Source organism: Ranitomeya variabilis, chromosome 5 (assembly GCF_051348905.1).
Source record: "Ranitomeya variabilis isolate aRanVar5 chromosome 5, aRanVar5.hap1, whole genome shotgun sequence".
Classification (NCBI taxonomy): domain Eukaryota; kingdom Metazoa; phylum Chordata; class Amphibia; order Anura; family Dendrobatidae; genus Ranitomeya; species Ranitomeya variabilis.
Genome location: NC_135236.1, coordinates 156,476,057 through 156,499,682, shown reverse-complemented (window position 1 = coordinate 156,499,682; position 23,626 = coordinate 156,476,057). Strand labels below are relative to the sequence as shown.

General features: G+C 42.9%; 1 protein-coding gene across 1 annotated transcript in view; it reads right to left on the bottom strand.

The window, feature by feature from the left end:
- Positions 1-895: 895 nt before the first annotated feature.
- Positions 896-23,626, bottom strand: part of AGBL1 (AGBL carboxypeptidase 1) — a 797,337-nt gene continuing 774,606 nt past the window's right edge. Inside the window, exons 22-23 of the mRNA XM_077262682.1 lie at positions 984-1,144; positions 896-899 (exon numbers count right to left, since the gene is read on the bottom strand). Coding sequence (XP_077118797.1) covers positions 896-899; positions 984-1,144 — 165 coding nt within the window. The remainder of the gene's footprint in view (positions 900-983; positions 1,145-23,626) is intronic.

Below are 23,626 nucleotides of genomic sequence, written 5' to 3'. Positions count from 1 at the left end.
ATATAGAACCTGCAAGAAACAAAATGAACAAAAACCCTGCTGTAAAAATAAGTAAAAAGCATAAGTGCATTCAAATAAGAGTTCTTAGCAATACTCTTTTTGATCAAAAATAGCATAAAAACCATTCCACCGTCGGCACGGTAACTCTGATCGGGACGGTCCTACGCTGTTTAATATTAAAAACCTTACTATGTGTCAAAGTTGACCTCAGTGTGTGAATAAGGGCAGACAAAAGGACCGAATCCCAACCAGTGGATGACAGTCTGGGGAAGCCTTTAAATGCAATTTCCAGCTCAGGAGAGGGAGGCAACACCTAGGCTTGCACAGCAAAAATACAATGAAAACACACAAACATTTAGTTTGGTTTGAGTTGATATACATAGTGTATATGTGAATAAGGTCATTTTGTCTGCCCTTATTCACGCACTGAGGTCAACTCTGACACATGGTAAGGCTTTTAATATTAGACAGCGTAGGACCATCCTGATCAGAGTCACCTTGTCGATGGTGGGATGGCTTTTACGCCATTTTTGATCAAAAACAGTATTACTGCGAACCCTGTGTTATTTAAATGCGCTTTTGCTTTTTACTTATTTAGTTACAGTAGGGTTTTTGCTCATTTTTTTTCTTGTAGGTTTTGTATGTTTTATGGCCAATGTGAACATGCATTTATGTGCTGCATGTTTACCAACTCAAACCAAGCTCAACTTTGTGTTTTTTCAATTACAGATGTAGGAAGAAATGAAAATTCCCCTTTGGTCCCCACATACAGATGTCAGAATATGATATGGACCCAGTTACCACTGATGCCCTAACTGAAGTGATCGCACTCACTGTCTTAGTACAAAAAACCTTAGATCTCAAAAAACTTAATTGTTCAAACCAATGTAAAGTGTTAACTGTAGGAAATATTTAAGATGTCCAGAAACCACAAGAATAGTAAAATACTAATTTTAATATGTAAGATTCCTATAATCCCTTACCTGGTTCTGTGATTGTCAGCACATTCTCTCTCCGCCTCGAGCAGCGCCTCCACCTGAGGATGCAGAGCTCCAGTATAAAAAGATTTGGATAGAAGAATTATCAGTCCAAGGCAAAACTTTGCCCCCATTTCTTCTAACTCCTTTGTTCCAACCTGTAAGCCCTGTGAAGGATGCAGATGAGATGGAAATGAGGAGCGCACAATCAATCTTGGAGATAAACAGCCAGCACTGAACGTGTGCACATTAATTGACCTGAATCCCATGAAATCATTAATAACTTCTACACTTGCATTTAAATGCTCCTACGACTGTTTGCAGATGATCGACCGCCACTGTTTATCTAATTGTAAAGTTCTCTGATGCCTTAAACTTTTTTTTACCTCTTGAAACAAAGTTAAGTGAAATGGACATTGGAAAAAGAATCACCTTTAGAGGTTTTCTAAATGTGTAAAAGTTATTGCTATACTGTACTTTTATTTCCAAAGGGTTCCCAGTCTCAAGTTATTTACCTCATTCCTGGCACCTGGCAGCAGGGGTTTTACAGATTAAAAATGAAATTGTGCTTTACTCACCCTCTTTGGGTCCAGTGTGGAGTCACCACCATTGCTCGGTTGTCTGGTAGTGTTTGCATCACTAATGTCGCATTGACAGTGGCCCAGAGTGCCCCATGCCATCAGGTCACTTATTGGCTTCAACGCTGTCACTGTGACTTAATTACTGCAAACAATACCAGACACCAAGCGCAGTTGTAGAAACTTAGCGTTGGACTGGTGGAGGGTGAGTAAAGTTTCATTTTGTTTTTGTTAAAGCAAACTGCACCATTAGAGAGGTGTTTCCAAACTCCTGAAAGGGAATTTACCAGCAGGTTTTTGCTATATAATGAAGACAGCGGGAGACAGAGGCTGAAACAGATTTCAGTCATGTGTCACTTGTTAGGCTGTGTGCTGTTGTTTACTTACGATGAAGGCTTTATTACCTGAGGATTATCACTGACAGGACTCGGGCTCACATGAGTAATGGTCCATCTCTGCTCCGTCCTCTGACTCTGCTCCCTCCTCTGATGAGCAGCTCATTGTCAATATACAAAGTACATAGAGAGCTTTTGTGTGGGCGGGGGCAGCTTTCTCAGCTGTGCTTCATGTAACATGTAAAAGGCTCTGATTGTATTACAACTGCGGCACCCAGTAAACTAAGTGACACATCATTGGAATCAGGTATACTTGCCCTATATTATTCTATTCTCAGTTATAATAGTAAAAACCTGCTGACAGATTCCCTTTAAATGCAATCCACCAGAGAGCTTCCTGTGGCAGTACATCAGTGTTGAAAGTAGCCAGGCAGCCAGCCCCCCCCACATAGAGCATTGGCAATATGCTGACACCTGAAGTTCTCTCCTATGACAAACCTGAAATGGAGCTGCTGAAGCTTGCACTGCTCCAGATAGAAGAGCTAGGGTCTATTAATTAAGTACACCTTGTTGTTGGTGGATGGATGAAGCATTTTCTGATCAAAAATAGTTAGCTAAGTTAGCATACATGTTTGTATATGGGCTATGGCAAACGTGCATCTGTACATTAATTTAATACTATATGAGTGTGGATCTTGTTCATATGCGTTTTGCAGTGAGGTTGATAGCTGAAAATCAGTTCACTTTGCAAATAAACGTCAATTAATAAATTCTATATTTTCAAATATAATTTTTTGAACTATACAGCCACTTTAAATCACATTTTCACTAAATATAGTCTTAAAGGGAATCTGTCAGCAGATTTTTGCTATTTAATCTGAGAGCAGCATGAAATAGGGGCTGAGACACAGATTTAAGCAATGTGTCACTTATTAGGCTATGCACTGTTGTTGCAAAACAATGAGTGTTTTATCAGCAGAAGATTAACAAAAAGGACTGCAGCTCATGTGCTTCCTGGTCCATTTCCATCCCCTGCACTGATTAGCAGGTTACGGTCAATAGATAATGTATACTGTAAGCTTCTAAGCAGGGATGTGGGCGGGTTTAGCTTTCTGAGCTGTGCTGAATGCAACATTTAAAAACTCAGATTGTATTATAACTGCTGCACCCAGTAAACTGACATCATTGGAATCAGGGTCTCTTTTTCTAAATTAGGCTGCTCTCAGATGAGATAGCAAAAACCTGATGACAGATTACTTTTAAAGGAATTCCAACCTATTAACGACCAAGACACCAACCTATGAATGATCTCACTTTAGGATAGGGCAAAAATATCAGATTGGTGAGGCTCTGACATATGGCACACCCCAATGATCAGCTGATACCTAGAGCGATGGCCGACAGAAGCTCATAGCGCACTGAGCCAGAACACCACGGCATTGTACTTTGTCTAGTGGCTGTTCTCAGGTATTGCAGCTCAGATTACATTCACTTCAGTAGGAGCAGAGGTACAGTATCCAAAAAAGCCCACAACAAATATGGAGCTGTGGTGCTCTGGTTCTGTACACTGAATTTTCAGTGGTTAATCCTCCAGATATTAGCTGAGCTTTTGGGGTGCCGGGTGTCAGATCTTCAGTGATCCGAAACTGATGAGCTCTTACAAGAATCGATCATCAGGTTCTTAGTCCTGGACAATCCTTTTAATAGATAAAGTAAGTACAGCAGCTCACGATCTATTACCTAATATTTGAAAATCTGTACAAGACAGACAAATACACACATGGTCAAAATTGTTGGTACCTCTCGTTTAATGACAGAAAAACCCATAATGGTCACAGAAATAACTTGAATCTGACAAAAGTAATAATACATAAAAGATCTATGAAAATGAACACATTAATGTATAGAGTTAAGTCCTCTTTTTCTCAGAAGAGGCGATTTGCATATTTAATTTCCCAGAGGAGCATTGTACGGCAAATAAGCCTCCTTACCTTGACAAGCCAGCTGGTATGTCACTCTCCATAAGGAGAAACATTACCCCTTAGACCCCAGTCCAGAGCCTCTCACCTAGCCAAATCAGTTCTCATGCTTCGCACTGACGAGGGCCAACAGCCCGAAACACCGTGTCTGCGAATTGAGATACTGATTTAGCTTTTATCCTAAGTCATATCGCACGACTCGTTAGATGGTTGATTGTGACTTGTATAAATCGCTACTTCCAACAGGTGGCGCTATAGAGTTAAGTCCTCTTTTTCTCAGAAGAGGCAATTTGCATAATTAATTTCGCAGAGGAGCATTGTACGGCAAATAAGCCTCCTTACCTTGACAAGCCAGCTGGTATGTCACTCTCCATAAGGAGAAACGTTACCCCTTAGACCCCAGTCCAGAGCCTCTCACCTAGCCAAATCAGTTCTCATGCTTTGCACTGACGAGGGCCAACAGCCCGTAACACCATGTCTGCAAATTGAAATACTGATTTGGCTTTTGTCCTAAGTCATATTGCACGACTCATTAGAGGGTTGATTGTGACTTGTAGGATCGCTACTTCCAACAGGTGGCGCTATAGAGTTAAGTCCTCTTTTTCTCAGAAGAGGCAATTTTCATATTAAATTTCCCAGAGGGGCATTGTACGGCAAATAAGCCTCCTTACCTTGACAAGCCAGCTGGTATGTCACTCTCTATAAGGAGAAACGTTACCCCTTAGACCCCAGTCCAGGGCCTCTCACCTAGCCAAATCAGTTCTCATGCTTTGCACTGACGAGGGCCAACAGCCCGAAACACCATGTCTGCAAATTGAGATACTGATTTGGCTTTTATCCCAAGTCATATTGCACGACTCGTTAAAGGGTTGGTTGTGACTTGTAGGATCGCTACTTCCAACAGGTGGCCCTATAGAGTTAAGTCCTCTTTTTCTCAGAAGAGGCAATTTGCATACAAATGAATGTCAGACATTGCTTGTCAACCATTCTTCCACAGAATTTAAAGAAAAATTAAACTCATAAAGTAGGCCTGGACAGAAATGATGGCGTACTTTTCTGTTCTTTGAGGGTAGAGCAAATCCTGCAGTGCGCAGGCACTGGGCCTCTCTGACCTTTCCTTGGCGCCTGCGCACTGCAGTACTTTGCTCTGCCCTCAACAGGGCAGATAAGTATACCTGCGCAGGAGCGCGATGCCGAGGAGCCTGGGTGGATGTCGCAGTGACATGTCATCCACATGAAGCAAGCAGAGGGTGGCATCACAAGAAGATGGGAGGAGACGGACCAAGACCAGTGACACCCATCAAACCAGACCGCCCCACAGGTGAGCAGAATAAAACTTAGTTTTCTTCTCTTGCAGGTCAGATCGGGGTCTTATTATTATTATTTATTTCTATAGCACCATTGATTCCATGGTGCTGTACATGAGAATGGGATACATACAAATTACAAATATAACTTACAGTAACAAACTAACAATGACAGACTGATACAGAGGGGCAAGGACCCTGCCCTTGCGGGCTTACATTCTACAGGATTATGGGGAAAGAGACAGTAGGTTGAGGGTTGCAGGAGCTCCGGTGTTGGTGAGACGGTAGCTTCGGTAATGATGAGGAGGCAGCAGGGTCAGTGCAGGTTGTAGGCTTTCCTGAAGAGGTGGGTTTTCAGGTTCCGTCTGATGGATACGAATGTGGTTGATAGTCGGACGTGTTGCGGCAGAGAATTCCAGAGGATGGGGGATATTGTTATGATCCCAATGGCAGGGGACCTCAGAGATTACAGCAAAGTCTGCAAACATAAATACCAGCTCATAGGAAAGTGGTAACTAGGCTGACCATATACCTGATCCTAGCACAAACAATAACAATAGCCGGGGAACGTGCCTACGTTGATCCTAGACGTCTCGCGCCAGACGGAGAACTAACTAACCCTATCAGGGAAAATAAGACCTCTCTTGCCTCCAGAGAAAAGACCCCAAAGTAATACAAGCCCCCAACAAATAATAACGGTGAGGTAAGAAGAAAAGACAAACGTAAGAATGAACTAGATTTTAGCAAAGAGAGGCCCACTGACTAATAGCAGAATATAGTAAGATGACTTATATGGTCAGCAAAAAACCCTGCAAAATATCCACGCTGAATATCCAAGAACCCCCAAACCGACTAACGGTGTGGGGGGAGAATATCAGCCCCCTAGAGCTTCCAGCGATATCAGGAATCACATTTTGTACAAGCTGGACAAAAATATAAACAATGCAAATGATCAAAAATAAGAAAGCAGGACTTAGCTTATCTAGCAAAGAACCAGGACCTGAAGACAGGAGCAAAGCTTATCTTGCAAAGAACCAGGACCTGAAGACAGGAGCAAACAGAAATGAACTGATTACAACGATGCCAGGCACTGGACTGAGAATCCAGGAAGTTTAAATAGCAACACCCCAGGCCTAACGAAGCAGGTGAGTACCAACCTGGGAAAGGACAATCCAAGTGCCAAACCACTAGTGACCACAAGAGGGAGCCAAGAAGAATAGTTCACAACAGGATATTAAGCATTATAGAAGGCAGTCGATAATCCCTAAAAGGTGGTGGTCGTAACTTGTATTGGCCAAACCTGGTGACAGGTTCCCTTTAAGGGATCTGCATAATGTAAGGGTCTCTTAGTTGTAAAGCTTAATATCAGAAGGTGTTACCCAAGCATAGCGCTGGCAATTTTTACCTCGGCTGGAGAACCACTCTGTGAGTCATTTCTAAACAAGCACAATAAATACTGAGTTATCTCGGCTATAAGACGCAGACATGCAGGTGTCTTGCGGGAAGGCGATATTACAATGAGATGAAAGCAAGTCTAATTGAAGGGCTCATCACACTGTCGGTTGCTCTCTTGTACAATTCCATGTGCTGACACGAGTGTAGAGCGCAGAATACCTTAACCACTGACATATCAGGAGTACAGACTATAGCCATTTTTTATGGTAATGACATTCTTTCAGTAATAACTTCTGCTTGTACACAGAAAGCCGTAGCTGTGATAAGCCCATTGAGGTACTTTGCGAGAGGATTTAACATCTGCTTAGCAGTGTAATGCATAGGAAACATGTTTTCTAATGGTGACAGGTAGCCATCACAATGCTACGCTCAGTTCACATGGACAGACAAGAAGCAGAGCAAGGATTGCACGCGTGAATACAAAACAATGCCGTAAAAACATCTATGATTAAGAAAGCGAGTTAGACTCATCCCACGTAGGACAAAAATGAGTTATCCTTAATCATGGTGATTATACTAGTGGGCTGCTGTGTTTTCACTCAGAATACCTTAGCTTTAATGAGACTTCACATAAATGTAAAAGGAAACTGCACTTAAGAACAACCTATTTTTATTTTATAGACAATTGTAATTTTTCAAAGCAATTTATTTCAAAATGTTGATGGTTTATCAGTTGAAAAACTCTAAAGTGCTTGACCACCATGGTTGTTCTTCCTAAAAGGGAAAAATTGCAAAAACTCTTAATAAAAAGCATTCTCTCTCAAGAAAGGAGGGATTTTTCATGTTATAGTGCACAGCTCATTGACGAGTTTAATGGCCACCCTGCTGTCTCAAAGTGGCCAGTTACCTACGCAAGAAGCACGTGCCACTTGTAGACACTATGCTTAGCGCCTGCTCTCACTGCTCTGAGGCTGGTCAGATTGTTGGATCCAGCCAGCTTCAGTCTCCATTGCGCTTTTCCAATTCAACAAAGCAGCCTTTGCTAGCAACATGAGAGAGAGCTCAATGCAGATCGGTGATGCAACCAGGTCACTGGTCCGAACTGTCAATCTTCAGATGCACATCATCTCCAGCAATCAGACAGCCGGAAACAGAAGCGGTGCACTCCTGAGGATCAATCATTAAACAATCCCATTAATTTGCTACCTAAAAAAGAAAAAAATATCTGTGAGCTAATGTTTATTTCAACATTCCTGTACAATAATCTCTTAAACTGCGTCTTTTTGGCCCTATTTTGTGTCTTTACACTGATTTAGTTTTTGATGCAATATTTGCAAAATTGAGGCCCCAAAAAGACGCAGTACCAGAGCTAATTGTAATACTGGAAGATGCAGGGGAATAAAAGAGTATTCCTGAGGATGCCACAACATAGGGAGTGTAGGAAAGGCAGTGCTGCCAGTGAAGCACTGGCAGGCTTCTAGAAAGCATCCAAGCCACCTGCAGTTTGGAGAGCCTTGCAGGTTCACTGGGAAGCAACGCAGTGTAAGTAAGCATACGGCTTCAGAAAAAAACTTTAATCTTGGACAGAACATGAGGTCAAGTGAGTCTGCAGTATTTCTTCACCTTTTTTTGAAAGGTCAGTTGCCATTTAAAGTTAGTTCTATTCGTAATTCAGCAGCTGATTCTAGACTAAACAATGAAATCTGATGCTTGATTGTTACTCACATTAGCAAACTTTTCCTGATCTTGTAATTATTATTACTATGCTGGGATATCATATTCTTTAGTTAACACAGGATTCGTCATAAAAGAATGATTCCAGTTCTCAACTTTGGACTCCACAGGAGATACACACTTGGGCTCAAAGATTTGAGCTAGACTTGTTACATGGTAACATTTGAATTCACAAAGTTCGTTACATTTTTTCCCAAATCCCAATAATGTAAAGCCTCTAATTACCCTGAATATACACTCTGAAGTCTTTTAACACTGTAGTCATTCCCTTTCAAGCTCTTTAACACAAACCTACTGTAGTAATGACAAACATACCTTACTGTAGAAAGAGATTGTAGCGAGGTAGTAACCAATGGCTTATATAATGACAGTGCACTGACAGACTTTCATGTTTTTTTAATTTAGAAAAGGTCTAAAAATTATCCCTCAATCATTTCTGAGAAGACAAACCAATTTCTACAGAAATGAACCATATGGCGCTGCTTGGTTGCTCTACAGAAAACTGCCAGTATTCTTGTCAGAGGTAACATGGTGATTTGTGATATATTCCTTAATGCCATCCATTTTCTCCCCACTAATACACTTGCAAGAAACTATGATAGTCCCATCTAATTGGCTTCACTGTAACATGTGATGTGACAGCTCCAAAGCATAACAAGAAACCCTTTACTAGAGTAAGATATCTGGCATAGGGAATGCCACAGCTCATCATGAATTAGTCAAGCTTTGGTGTCCCGTCCCCACCACAAGCTGTCCCACCTTGGCTCAGTCCGTTTAGGGAGAACGGAGAAAAACTGGCATGAAAACACCAAACACCAAACGTCGCAAAATTTTAGAGTAACTCCAAGTTGGATAAAATTTTGGGTATTTTCAAGGTAGTTTATACCAGCCTTGACAAAAGATGGCATTTGTCTTCAAATTCCAGCACCAATTCTAGAAATTATGCTAATGTCCCATAGTTGCTTCACTATATAAATTATTGGCTTCAGCAATGAAATTTATATAGATGGCACGTGCCTGCTGAGGCAAGCAATTAACAGTAGAAAACATATAGAGTAACATAGTTAGGAAGGCTGAAAAAAGACATTTGTTCATCCAATTCAGCCTATATTCCGTCAGAATAAATCCCCAGATCTACGTCCTTCTAAAGAACCTAATAACTGTAAGATACAATATTGTTACGCTTCAAGAAGACAACTAGGCCTCTCTTGAACCCCTCGACTGAGTTCGCCATCACCACCTCCTCAGGCAAGGAATTCCAGATTATCACTGCTCTAACAGTAAAGAATCCTCTTCTATGTTGGTGGAAAATCTTTCTCTCCTCCAGATGCAGAGAATGCCCCCTTGTGACCGTCACCTTCCTTGGTATAAACAGAACCTCGGAGAGATATTTATATTGTCCCCTTATGTACTCATACATTGTTATAAGATCGCCCCTCAGTTGTCTCAGGTGACTCCTGTATGGGACATCATGACTAAGTATAGGAAGGAAAAATGGCAGCTGAGATGGTGAAGCAGTGGGTGTTTTAAAGGATAAAGAATGTCTCTTTATTCCACAACATTTTCTATTGCTATGTACATTTTTTTTTTTTAAATTTCAGAACACTTTTTTAAAATGTAGCTATTTGGTCTTCTAATGTACAGTTGTGCTCAAAAGTTGACACACCCCTGCTGAATTTTTATTTTCTAGGCCTTTTTTCAGAGAATATGAGTGATAGTGCAGCGCCCCAGAGTCCCGGTCGTTGCAGTACAGTGGCTCCGCCACTATGGGGAGCTATGGTGCGTCCGATGGCACTGAAGGAGTTCATCTGATCAGGTATCACAGACACCAATACATTTCACAGCCGGGCCTCCGGGGGGAGCTAAGGGTGCTATTCATTAGGCCACTCCCCACCATAGTGGGTAAACTGGGGGTCAGGCAGGAAGTTAGATCAGAAAGCTGACTGGGTTGGAACCAGGCAACACCTTGTGGCAGAGGGTGTTGTAGGGGAAGATACAGTAGGGTCTCTGTCAGGGGTGGGATCCTGACAGAGGCTTGGCAACGAGAACGAACGTAACGGGACCGTGCCTGCTCCGGGTAGCGCGGTGCCCAAGAAAGGATTAGAAGAGAGATAGATTGTGCTGAGTGAGAAACGGGATCACGCAAAGGAGAAATACCAGTAGGAGTCGTGCTGTAAGACCGAAGCAACATCCTACTGAGGCGCAATACCGGTGGCCGGAACGCCGAGGGAGTAGAACAACATTCAGCTTCAAGCAATACTCCAAACAGCGGCAGGACAGTCAGTCTCAGGCGGGCTGTCTAACTCAAATCACCTATGAAGTCTTGGGAGGCAATTGTGGGAGAGGGGCGTCTCTAGGGTCCCGGAAGAACTCCAGGCCTACCCGTCAAACGGGTGCCGTTCTTACCCGAACCTCAGGGAGGGACAGAGGATTAGCAGAACATCATCTAGTCGAGTTGTGAGGGAACATCAGAAACAGACACAACAGTTGTGGGGTACTTTCCGTAAGCACAGCAGGGAAGGACTACAACACATAGCGCTAGGGGGAAGGCACAGATTTCCTCCTGTGAAGAGAACTCTGGAAGTGTCATTGGACCGGCCGGACTTGCGCAGCCTGGTGAGCCGTATTCTGGATTGAGGACCCAGAGATCTTCAGTAAAGAGGTAAAGAGACTGCAACCTGGTGTCCTCATTATTTATCGCGACCTGCACCCCACAACTGCACCGTTACAACACCACTTATTGCACCGGACGTCCCCCACTGACAGACAGGGCCACGGACCGGGTCTAGCCACCGTGACAACCCCAGGACTGAGATCCCAGAGGCCCGGCTCCGGGTACCCCTCGGCCCTGCGGCAGTGTGGGGGCGCTCCAACTTGGCGTCACGAACAGGATCTACTTAAGCCTGAAGAATCAGGTCATGTGTGCCTTGGAACTGTGATTTGTTGTGCTTGGACTGTACTTTATTGCAAAGACTGTGCTGCGCCATTTACCGCCAAACGTTCCCGCCAAAAACCGCCGCCATTGCTATGCCAGAGAAGCAGGAGGGCGTGCCATGGGAGGGGACTACCAAAGTGGCGCCAGAAGCGGTGATCGCCCCCTGCGCCTCTTGTTGCAAAGCGATGACCTGCCTCAAAGCAGAGAACCGCCCCCTGACTTGCGATGGCGGGAACGAGGTGAAGGAGGACCTCGACCTTGGAGAAATGGCAGAGTCAGATGCATGCATTGCCGCCGAATGCCGGATAGCGACGATGAACAGCAGGTGCCCGAACAACGGCGAGGTGATCCCGGTTTGTCCTCACCCATCGGAAGAGGACTCGCGTCCACCGCCGGTGAGGGACCTGGACTCCTTGGAGACACCAGTGGAGGAGCCGAGCCTGCCTATCCTAGTCACGAAATCATGGAGGGCGGGGTTATGTCCAGAGATGACTCCGGAGGAGCCGCGGTCCGGGCTGCAGCCGATTCCAGTGTCCTTGTCAACGGACCTGAGCGACATCGGTGGAATCACATCAGGCGCAGGTATGGACGACATCCCTACTCCCCTGGCTGATTCTGCTCTCCCGACCGATCCAGCTCCCCTGATCGATCCCACTCCCGTGACCGCTCCCCACCCCGGCAATGATCGTTCCTTCTTGGTGGAGCGGGTTATCCTCACCTCCAACGCGATGGGGAAGCTAGTGCCGCCGCTACCAACCAAGATGGGAGAACCCATAGGTGTGGGCCTAGACGGGGTGATCCTTCGGTGGGACGCCCCCTGGACAGGGCCGGATGGGACCCGGGAAGATGGCCTCACCCTTGCGGTACTTACCTGGGAGCAGTATAAACAATGTCTGATCCAACACTGGAAAGATCGGGACGAGACCGAACCACCTGACACGCAACGTAAGAAGTCTGCTCCCGGCAGGAAAGACGTGGTAAAGCGGGGAACTGTACTGGCCTACCACCCGAAGAGGGGATGGGGCTCCATACAGGAACCGGGGCTACCAACTGATGTCTTTGTCACTAGCTATAATGTGAAGACCCCCTGCTGCAGTCGAAATGGTGATCCGTTACAAAGGGGGGATCAGGTGACTTACAACCGCCATCGGAGTGCACAAGGATGGTGTGCCTGGAACGTTCGACGGTGTGAGCCTGAGAGAGCGCCCCCTGTTGTCCCGATCATGACTGATCCCGATTTGCCGGACCTCGTTCCCATCACCACGGTACGTCTTGTAGCGGCTACCGAACTCGCAAGCAGGATTAGCCTTCAAATCCAGGCACCGGCTGATCTGATGGCATCTGAGAGACCAACTACCAGTACGGGTGCCACGTTGGCTGGGGGACCAAGATTACCCCCAGACTTATAAGAATAAACCTCGATACCATGAGTATGTATATAGTTACTGTTTACTGTTGCTGCTAAACCCGTTCAGGGTTAATTCCTTATGGATCCCTATTGTTTTTGGTTATTTTCTATTTTTTCTATGTTATTTAAAAACTGCTGAAATCATGAACAGTGCATGATCCGAACTTCTTGTACATAGTTTGCACCTTATTAAAGGCGCTCCCTACTGGTTTTACTTAAAGAAGGACTCTTTGCGAAGATACCGCACTGGAACCTTTGCTGAGTATGGACTGGTAGCTTGAGAAAATACGCTACCTCACAGAGACTTGGTCCTCTCTTAAAGGGGATGTTCATTTGCCGCATTTCGATAGAAATATTGCTTAAGACAAGTAGCAATAATGTTGATGAGAGAAAAGTGATGATAATGTTGTACGAGAAAGTTATATGTGTTTAATTAGTTAAATGTGAAGAAATACTGATGATGTGCTCTGAGAAGTAAAAATGTGAAAGGTAGAAGAAGGATGCAGTGGACCCGTAGGGATAGACGTGGAGTCCAGCATGCATGATAGAAAGAAAGATAATGAGAAGGCTTAATGTTCAGAAGAAAATGCTTGATAATGTTGATAGATAGTTAGGATAGAAGGTAAACCCTGAGTCCTCATAGGAGTCATGTAGAGATGGCTCAGTGCTCTTAAACTGAAAGTAATGTTATGTTCTATACTGTGTATAGTAGTTGAAAAGGCAGTAGGCCCTGGCTGAACGGGGCGGTCCTGTAACAGAAAGGAGAGGCAGTAGGTCTGGTGCCGATAGGACAGGCGGTCCTGCAGATTTAAAGAAGGAGAATGAAAAAGTTAAAATACCTTATAATGTGATTATAGGAAGGTCTTTAGTGGACTAAGAGTGTATGTCCTTAAAGGCAAGGTTAAATTATTGTTCAACAATTTTTGCACTTAGTAGAATACCCGGTTGGGTAAGGAAAGTTAATTATAGCATGTTGCTATGATATTTAACCATGTTTTGTAACGTTCAAGTGTCCTCACCTCCCATAAAGGGAAGCTTGTTCAAGTATACTTATTGTTATTGCACTCAACCAAACTGTATGTCTTTTTGCTAAACTTGTATTGTTGTTTTCTTCCCAGTCCCGGAGTACTGTATTTAACCAGGGGGGAGTGCAGCGCCCCAGAGTCCTGGTCGTTGCAGTACTGTGGCTCCGCCACTATGGGGAGCTATGGTGCATCCGATGGCACTGAAGGAGTTCATCTGATCAGGTATCACAGACACCAATACATTTCACAGCCGGGCCTCCGGGGGGAGCTAAGGGTGCTATTCATTAGGCCACTCCCCACCATAGTGGGTAAACTGGGGGTCAGGCAGGAAGTTAGATCAGAAAGCTGACTGGGTTGGAACCAGGCAACACCTTGTGGCAGAGGGTGTTGTAGGGGAAGATACAGTAGGGTCTCTGTCAGGGGTGGGATCCTGAGAGAGGCTTGGCAACGAGAACGAACGTAACGGGACCGTGCCTGCTCCGGGTAGCGGCGGTGCCCAAGAAAGGATTAGAAGAGAGATAGATTGTGCTGAGTGAGAAACGGGATCACGCAAAGGAGAAATACCAGTAGGAGTCGTGCTGTAAGACCGAAGCAACATCCTACTGAGGCGCAATACCGGTGGCCGGAACGCCGAGGGAGTAGAACAACATTCAGCTTCAAGCAATACTCCAAACAGCGGCAGGACAGTCAGTCTCAGGCGGGCTGTCTAACTCAAATCACCTATGAAGTCTTGGGAGGCAATTGTGGGAGAGGGGCGTCTCTAGGGTCCCGGAAGAACTCCAGGCCTACCCGTCAAACGGGTGATGTTCCTACCCGAACCTCAGGGAGGGACGGAGGATTAGCAGAACATCATCTAGTCGAGTTGTGAGGGAACATCAGAAACAGACACAACAGTTGTGGGGTACTTTCCGTAAGCACAGCAGGGAAGGACTACAACACATAGCGCTAGGGGGAAGGCACAGATTTCCTCCTGTGAAGAGAACTCTGGAAGTGTCATTGGACCGGCCGGACTTGCGCAGCCTGGTGAGCCGTATTCTGGATTGAGGACCCAGAGATCTTCAGTAAAGAGGTAAAGAGACTGCAACCTGGTGTCCTCATTATTTATCGCGACCTGCACCCCACAACTGCACCGTTACAACACCACTTATTGCACCGGACATCCCCCACTGACAGACAGGGCCACGGACCGGGTCTAGCCACCGTGACAACCCCAGGACTGAGATCCCAGAGGCCCGGCTCCGGGTACCCCTCGGCCCTGCGGCGGTGTGGGGGCGCTCCAATAACACCAAAACTTTTCTCCATTCATAATTAGTGGTTGGGTGAAGCCATTTATTGTCAAATTACTGTGTTTTTACTGTGTTTAAATCATAATGACAACCTGAAACATCCAAATCACCCTGTTCAAAAGATCACATACCCCATATCTTGATACCACTTTAACACACGGGCTGATGACCAGATCATGCAGCTATATGAAAATCCCTATTTATTATAATTGCCAGACCTGAAATAACAAGCACTTTTCACCTATTGTGTCCCCCCCATTTCCTTGTAGATTGTAAGCTTGCGAGCAAGGACCTCACTCCTAATGTCACTGTTTAAATTGTCTTAACTTATATTGAATTTATTGTCTGTACATGTCCCCGCTTAATTATAAAGTGCTGCGGAATATGTTGGCGGTATATAAATACAAATTATTATTATTATTATTATTATTATTATTATTATTATTATTACTACCATGTATTGCCCCCTCTAACATCAATGACAGCTTGAAGTCTTTTGTGATAGTTGTGGATGAGGTTCTTTATTTTGTCAGATGGTAAAGCTGCCCACTCTTCTTGGCAAAAAGCCTCCAGTTCCTGTAAATTTCTGGGCTGTCTAGCATGAACTGTGCTCCTGAGTCTCCCCAGAGTGGCTCAATGATATAACTTTGTTCTGCTGTAGCCAATGATAGGTTGACTTGGCCTTGTGTTTTGGATCGTTGTCATGTTTGAACGTCCAATTATGTCCCATACACAGCTTCTGGGCTGATGAGTGCAAATTTGCCTCCAGTATTTGCTGATAACTTGCTGCATTCATCTTTCCTTCAACTTTGACCAAGTCTCATATGCCTTTGTAGCTTACACATCCCCAAAACATCAGCGATCCACCTCCATGCTTTACAGTAGGAATGGTGTTCATTTCATCATAGGCCTTGTTGACCTCTCTTCAAATGTAATGTTTATGGTTGTGGCCAAAAAGTTCAATTTTCCTCTCATTACTCCAAATTACCTTGTTCCAGAAGTTTTAAGGCTTGTCCCTGTGCTGTTTTGCGTATTGTAGGTGAGATATTTGTGGCATTTACACATTAATGGCTTTCTTCTGGTGACTCAACCATGCATCCCATGTTTATTCCAAGTGCCTCCTTATTATGCATCTTGAAACAGCCACATCGCTAGTTTTCAGAGAGTCCTGTATTTCAGCTGATGTTATTTGTGGGTTTTTCTTTGCATTTCGAACAATTTTCCTGGCAGTTGTGGATGACATTTTTGTTGGTCTACATGACTGTGGTTTTGTTATTAGAGTTTCACAGAGTACCTGATTTTCCATTTGTTAATCACAGTTTGAACACTGCTGACTGGCATTATCAATTCCTTGGATATCTTTTGTATTCCTTTCCTGTTTTAAACAGTTGAACTACCATTTCCCTAGATCCATTGACAATTCTTTTGCTTTTCCCATGACTCACAATCCAGAAACGACAGTGGCTGGATGAAAGATGCAAGAGTCTGTCTGGATCCCAGAAACTCACTCAGCTTTTATGCACACATGCTGATTACAGGCAAACAGGTCACAGGTGAGGATGTTAGCTTTATTAGTCATTCAACCCATTTGTGTCAACTTCTGTGCATGTTATCAGGTCAAAATCACCTGGATATGTGAAATTTGATCAGGAACATTTGAATGTTTTGTGTTGTCATTATGATTTATAAAAGAGAAAACACAGTAGTTTGACAATAAATGGCTTCACCCAACCACTAACCTTGAATGTAGAAAAGTTTTGGTGTTATCATTCATATTCTCTGAAAAAAAGGCCAAGAAAGCAAAACTTCTGCTGGGGTATGTAAACTTTTGAGCACAACTGTTACTGTTTTAATTAGCTCTGGAATCCCTAAAATAAACTTTTCTTTTACACATAAGATAACGGTTGGTCAAACATTTATTTGGCAAACAGTTTTTTTTCTGACTCCCCCATACACAAGTGTTCAGCGCAACAGAGTACTCGTGTTTTTTATGAAGAGAGATGAGAAAAGCTACTGCCAGACTTTTTACATGGTATTTGTGTAACGTGGCATCGGACACTAGTCATGGGTGAGGTGCTAGTCTTCGATGCCCCAGCACGCTACATAAAATGGATGTCCTGGCTATGTGTGTGTTCTTCCTGTTACCTAGGTAGTACTCCTCTGCAGAGTATTTAGTAAAATAGTCATGCTAGTAATTCTATGAGTTGATAAAATTACATAGGATTATAGTAATTTTAAATGGCTACAGATATTTTTTCCTTGTAGAATTCATGCATCCATAGGTGGATTAAACTTAAGGCAATATAGGCTATCGCTCATGGCCCATGGATTTGCAATTGCAATTGAGGGACAGAGTATAGCTTGAGGAAGTCTTCTTTTTTACTTAGCCAGTGCGATGACGTTATTGCGCCGAGTCACAAGTATGGGCCCGGATGCATCACACGTCAGTGAACGAGACCTAGTTGACGATGGTTGGTTAAGACATGACAGCCAGACTATGTCTGTCAAGACCTGAGGCCTAGCCCTATGCCGGTCAAGACCCACAAGCCAGACTACACCTGTCAAGATCCAAGACCCAACCATCATCTGTCCTTGCCGCCAGATGACCTTTTCAGGTGAAGCACTGAAGACCAAGTGCAGACTCCAATCCAGAAGCAGATGTCCACTGTGGTGATCGAGATGAGTGAGCTGATCTGTTACTTTCATACCGACGTATGGTACTGGGGGTCAGTCGGGAGTGGTGCAACAGATAGGGTGGTGACCATCCAGAGAGCGAGAGGCACAAAGAGCATTTGTTAACTTAGTCAAAAGGACTTGAGACCTTGCGGGAAGATCCAGAGACCCCCTTAGGGCCTATTACATAAAAAGGTTTGTTATATTGATACCCAAGGACTGTGGAAATTGATTTTATAAGAAATGGGATATATGTTAAGTAGCGAAAGCCCTCTGCAGAAGTTATTGTGCGTTGATAACAGCTGTGATAGTATTGTATATAGAATATTGTACTTTGTAATTACCCTGTTATCCCTGAACTATTTTTGTCTGAATCGCCCTTTTCTTATATCCACACCTGGAGAATAAATAGTTACGTTGGTTACTTCCAGCTGGTCCTCTTCTAGGTTGCATAATAGTAACTTGCTTATAACCACATCATAACTTTAGGATGTCAAAGGTTTGACAAAATGGTGAAAAAACAAAGAATAAGGATTTAACCAGATGAGATGTCCTCCGTAAGTTACTAGATGCAAATATTTACCCTGCACTCTGCACCATACAAGGGTCCGTTTACACAGATGACCGCCTGCAATTAACTACAGCTAAACGGTAAACCATTAGCGATTTGCGGTCATTTAATAGCCTGTTAACACAGACAGACCAAAGGAAATGAAGAGATATGAAGTAGATTGTTCATGCACATAGTCTGCCATTGTTCTCGGCAGGGCGAGTCTTGTTTACACAGGACTATGCACCACTGAGAACGATTGTGCAGTACAATCATTTCACCCAAGCATTTTGCTCATTCATTGGATGATCAGCAGCTTGTTTTCACTAAAATGTTATATCTTATGAACATGTGCTCAACAATTACCTTTCAATGTAAGGGCAGCTTTATTTTCATAGAGATGAAAGAAATACTCTTTTGTAAATCAAAAAACAAAACCCTTCCTTATTATATAAAACCCCTTCCTTTAGCATATAGGGTTTTTTCTTGTAATGTTTAGCGCTGTCCTTTACTTTATTGCATCCCCTCTTGCTATGTACAGCGCCATCCCTTACTACACAGTATCCTGCATTGTTATGTATAGTGCTGCACAAAATGGAAAAAATGTGTCACGGCATGCTACACGTGCCGCTGTCTCTATCTCCTTACAACTACAGATGAGCACCGGGGCATCTGTATGTCCATCATGTGACCGCTAACATGTCCTTTCAAAAACATCATGTCACACAATACATCGGCTGCTGGGGGCCACACACCCTAAACTGCCTGGGACCCCCTCAACCCTTAATCCTTCCCTGCATACAACACCATGTGCTACATTATTCCAAATCACTATATATACCATTAATGTGAACATCCTACCCATGACCTGCAGACATCCAATATATATCATCCAATTAGTACATGCCTTGTTAAACACTACAAATAATGGAATCCAGCAAACCGGGAGCTGTAAACTGTGCACATCAAAACTGTTAATTATTAAACCAGCAGTAGATAATACTTGGGGAGAGATAAACAGCAGAAATGTAAATGTTAGCTGCATTTACTGGCATACAGTAGACTAAATGATTCCCTTGGTCCTCAAGAGATAAATCCCTCGGTGGGCATTCATGCATTAATAAACTGTCTGTCTCCTGCAATTAGGCCAACTGATTTCAAGCCATTGTTCACACACTGTATATTTATCACTTGAATCTGAATTGTTGAATTGCAAAAAATAACAACACTCATGATGCCTGGCACGGCTGCCTGAATTATATATGATCGCCTGCAGAAAGCATTAACAACTCCTTGGTTCTCTCAAAGCTCGTACATCAAAGCTGTTCTGTGCACCTGTTGCTCCCAAGAGTAGCGCGCGGATCAGAGACCTGTAGAAACCGCACACTAATTTATCAACAGCACACAACCGAGGAGAAATACTGCAGTAAATGAATGGTGCTCATTAAAATATCAGGCCAGTATCATTTTCTGACCTGTAAGGTTACAAGCATTTCTCCTGCTGTCTGCTGCCATACAGGCTGGATTTTGCTCAAGGAGAGAGAGGTTTTTCATTATAAACAAGGATTAGCATCAAGGCTGTTCTATTCCCACGTGTATACACGCTAGATGTACTGATATAAGGCCACAAGGACCAGTTGTGAAAGAACAATACCAGGTGTGAAGGTAAAAAGACTATGATCCCAAGTCATCTTTTACCTTTTTTTGTAAGTCACGTTCCTTGTTTGCCTTGTGGTATTAAGTGCCATTTATTGGCGTCAAATTCATCAAAATGGTTTCATAAATTTTGCATAAAGTCAAAAAAGGACTTTTTTCCCTATCTGAAACTGCTATAGGTCACTAAAACTGTGTGAAAATCATGGCAAACTAGAAAATACTTCGGAGAAGGAAAAATGGCTGGAGTAGAATTGTGCCAAATCAATAAACTCTGCCCATAAAGAATAAAAGAAGCAAAAAAAAAACAACAGGTGGACACATAAAATAGACTACAAAAATAAGTGCAAATAGAATAATGAATTGGGTGCATACAAAATAAAAAACCCATAAACACAAAACTACAAAAAACAGCTACAAAGGCAATGATCAGTGCCCAAGTGTAATTTCACATGGACCAGATAGTAGATAGAAAGGGCGACTGCAAGGACCCACACTATGGCCCTGATTCATCATTGCCTTTTGCACCTGTTTTATTGCTTGGTTTTGTATATTTTGTGTCTTTTTTTGTTCACTCCCAATTCGTTATTCTGTATATACCTTTTTTGAAGTTTATTTTATAAGTTCTCGCCTGTTTTTTTTTCTACTTTGTAATTTCACTCTGGTTCCCCTCTGGTGTGCTTTTCAGTACACCTTCAACTTGGAGCAATTTGGTGCACTATTTTTTTGTGCCAAAGGTCATAGAAGCCGTTCAAGTCGGAAAATGCCAATTATTTACTTTGCTCCAAATTTATGTGTCACATGTACCATTGAGATGAATTGCCCCCAAAAACGACCACTAATACCACCAGACAAAAAAGTTAAGTGACTAAAAATGCAGATGATGAATCAGGGCATAAATATAAGAACATATTGATCAGATGTGAGTAAAAAGGCCAAATGTAAGGATGCAGGGTACAGACGGACATTATTAAATGTAATGGCACAAAGATCAGGTGAGGAAATCAAAAGTCCAAAGCTAAGAACACAGACCAAATGTAAGAGTAAAGAGAACATAAATAAGGACACAAAGATCAGATGTGACAGTAAAAAGACCAAATCAAAGGATTCAAGGATCAGATGTGACAGTAAAAAGACCAAATCAAAGGATTCAAGGATCAAATGAGAGAAAAAAAATAAAAAAATATGAGGGTACACGGACCTAGATGAGGGGGTAATAAGATCAAATGTAAGGACATAAATATAAGATGTGAGAGTAAGAAGAAAGTAGAAAAACAATATGTAAAGATTCAAAACAAATGTAAGGACACAGGGATCAGATGTGAGGGGAAAAATAACAAATGTGGAAGAAAATGGACCAAGCAGAAGGACACAAGGGACAAATCTGATGAAAAGTTAATTAGGGCCAAAAATAAGAACACAAGATGTGACTGCAGAAATTCAGTATGATCCCAAACTGCAGAAATCTCTAAATTCAGATGTCTGTGAAATTCAGTTTAGCATAATATCTTTCCCTCTTGTGTCAGTGATTAGCCGGACGGAGAGGGACAGAAGACACAATCACTTGGCATTTTTTCAGGAATGACCTTAGAGATCCATTTATTTTAGTAGAAATTGACATAGATGACCAATGGAAATATGAGAAGTGAGAAAAGTACATACTGGAATTGTCAACCCCATCAAAGTAGTTAACGTGTCCATGTACTTATTTGGCTGTTTGGTACCTTATTGCTTATATATGAACTATAGCATGTGATCTCAGTAATACCAAGAAACATCTTTCCTAAAATGTATTTTCTGTTTGTCTCTACGGGACTTCTATTTGCAGTTCCTGCAGTTTTGACAAATTCTGTAACTTCATTAATTAGGCCAAAGGTTATAATGTGAAATAGCAGAAGCAGACAAGAATAAAGGACAAAACTAGGTATGCCGAGAACAATATGCTCCCAAAATGGAAAAGGAGAAAACATCGGGTCAGGGTTGCCAACAGTCCAGAAATCCCAGGGCATTCCATAAAAGAAGGGCACTTTGAGGCATCCGAGATTTTTTGGAAGGTGAAGAAATGTATTCAGATTATTTTGTCAGTAATTATCAGCATTTTACAATTTACAGTGGATGCAGCTGATGTCTAATATCAGCATTATGGGCAGTAGACATGTATCATTTATAATCATAATGATTAATTATGGTTTTCCAATGTGTTCATTAAAAATAACTATAACAATTATGTTCAGATGTGTGCAGGGTGGGCCTTGTATATGGATGCACCTAAATAAAATGGGAATGGTTGGTAAAATCAACTTCCTGCTTGTGGCACATTAGTATATGGGAGGGGGAAAACGTTTCAACATGGGTGGTGACCATGGCGGTCATTTTGAAGTAGGCCATTTTGGATCCAACTTTATTTTTTCCGAAGGGAAGAGGGTCACGTGACACATCAAACTTACTGAGAATTTCACAAGAAAAACAATGATGTGCTTGGTTTTAATGTAACTTTATTCTTTCATGAGTTATTTACAAATTTCTCTTTGTTTACAGCCATTGGGATGTTTCAGAGGTTAACATGTGAGGAGCGGATAGAAATTGTGTTGATGTCTGGTGAGCGCAGTACTCGGGTCATTGCAGCAGAATTCAATGCAAGACACCCTACGCAAAAAAAAACGGTCACCATTCCCATGTTATTTAGGTGTATCCATATAAATGGCCCACCCAAAAAGTTTTGTACTGAATTTGCAGAATGGGCAAAACAAAAATTGGACCCTTAGTTTACACAGAACATTATGTTCACTGATGAGGCAAACTTTTTTGGGTGGGTCATTTATATGGATACACCTAAATAACATGGGAATGGTGACCTAAATAACACGTGTTAACCTCTGAGACATGTCAATTTATTAAACTCACCTGCAGGGCGGTCTGGTCCGATGGGTGTCGCAGGTCCAGGTCCGGCGCCTCCCATCTTCTTATGATCACCACCTTCCTGCTTGCTTCATGGCTCCCCGGCATCGTGCTCCTGTGCAGGCGTACTTATCTGCCTTGTTGAGGGCAGAGGAAAGTACTGCAGTGTGCAGGTGCCGGGAAACGTCAGAGGCCCAGCGCACTGCAGATAAGTACACCTGCACAGGAGCGCGATGCTGGGGAGCCATGAAGCAAGCAGGAGGGCAGCGATCATAAGAAGATGGGAGGCGCAAGACCAGGACCTGCGACACCCATCGGACCGGACCAAATCCGGGTGAGTATAATAAAACTTATTTTTCTTATTTTTCAGGTCAGATCGGGGGTTAGGCTACATTATAGAATGTTGTATATAAGCCCTGAAAGGCGGTGGCCGTATCTTATATTGACTGGTGACAGATTCCCTTTGAGCATTGAAAATATGTTAGCACTGTGTAAATATCTAGAAATATCAATGAATAAAGACCAATGATTAATAATGTTTTAGATATTTTTATATAATATAATATGATAAAGGGGTCATCCACTACTAGGACAACCCCTTCTCGATCTGAATGCTTGCCCCCTATAAAATGGAAACTTCTATACTCACTTCCCGTGTTGGCACTCGAGGTCTCGCGGCTCAAACGAGGTTGTTATGCCATGTGAGCCCAGCTCTCACTCAGCATTGCCGTCACTGTCCACACCTTTAAACGTATAAGTAGTCAAGCAAAGTGGATGCGATTTCATAATAATAATAATTTATATTTATATAGCGCCAACATATTCTGCAGCGCTTTTCAATTAAGCGGTGAAATGTACAGACAATAAAACCAATACAAGATAAAACAGTTTAA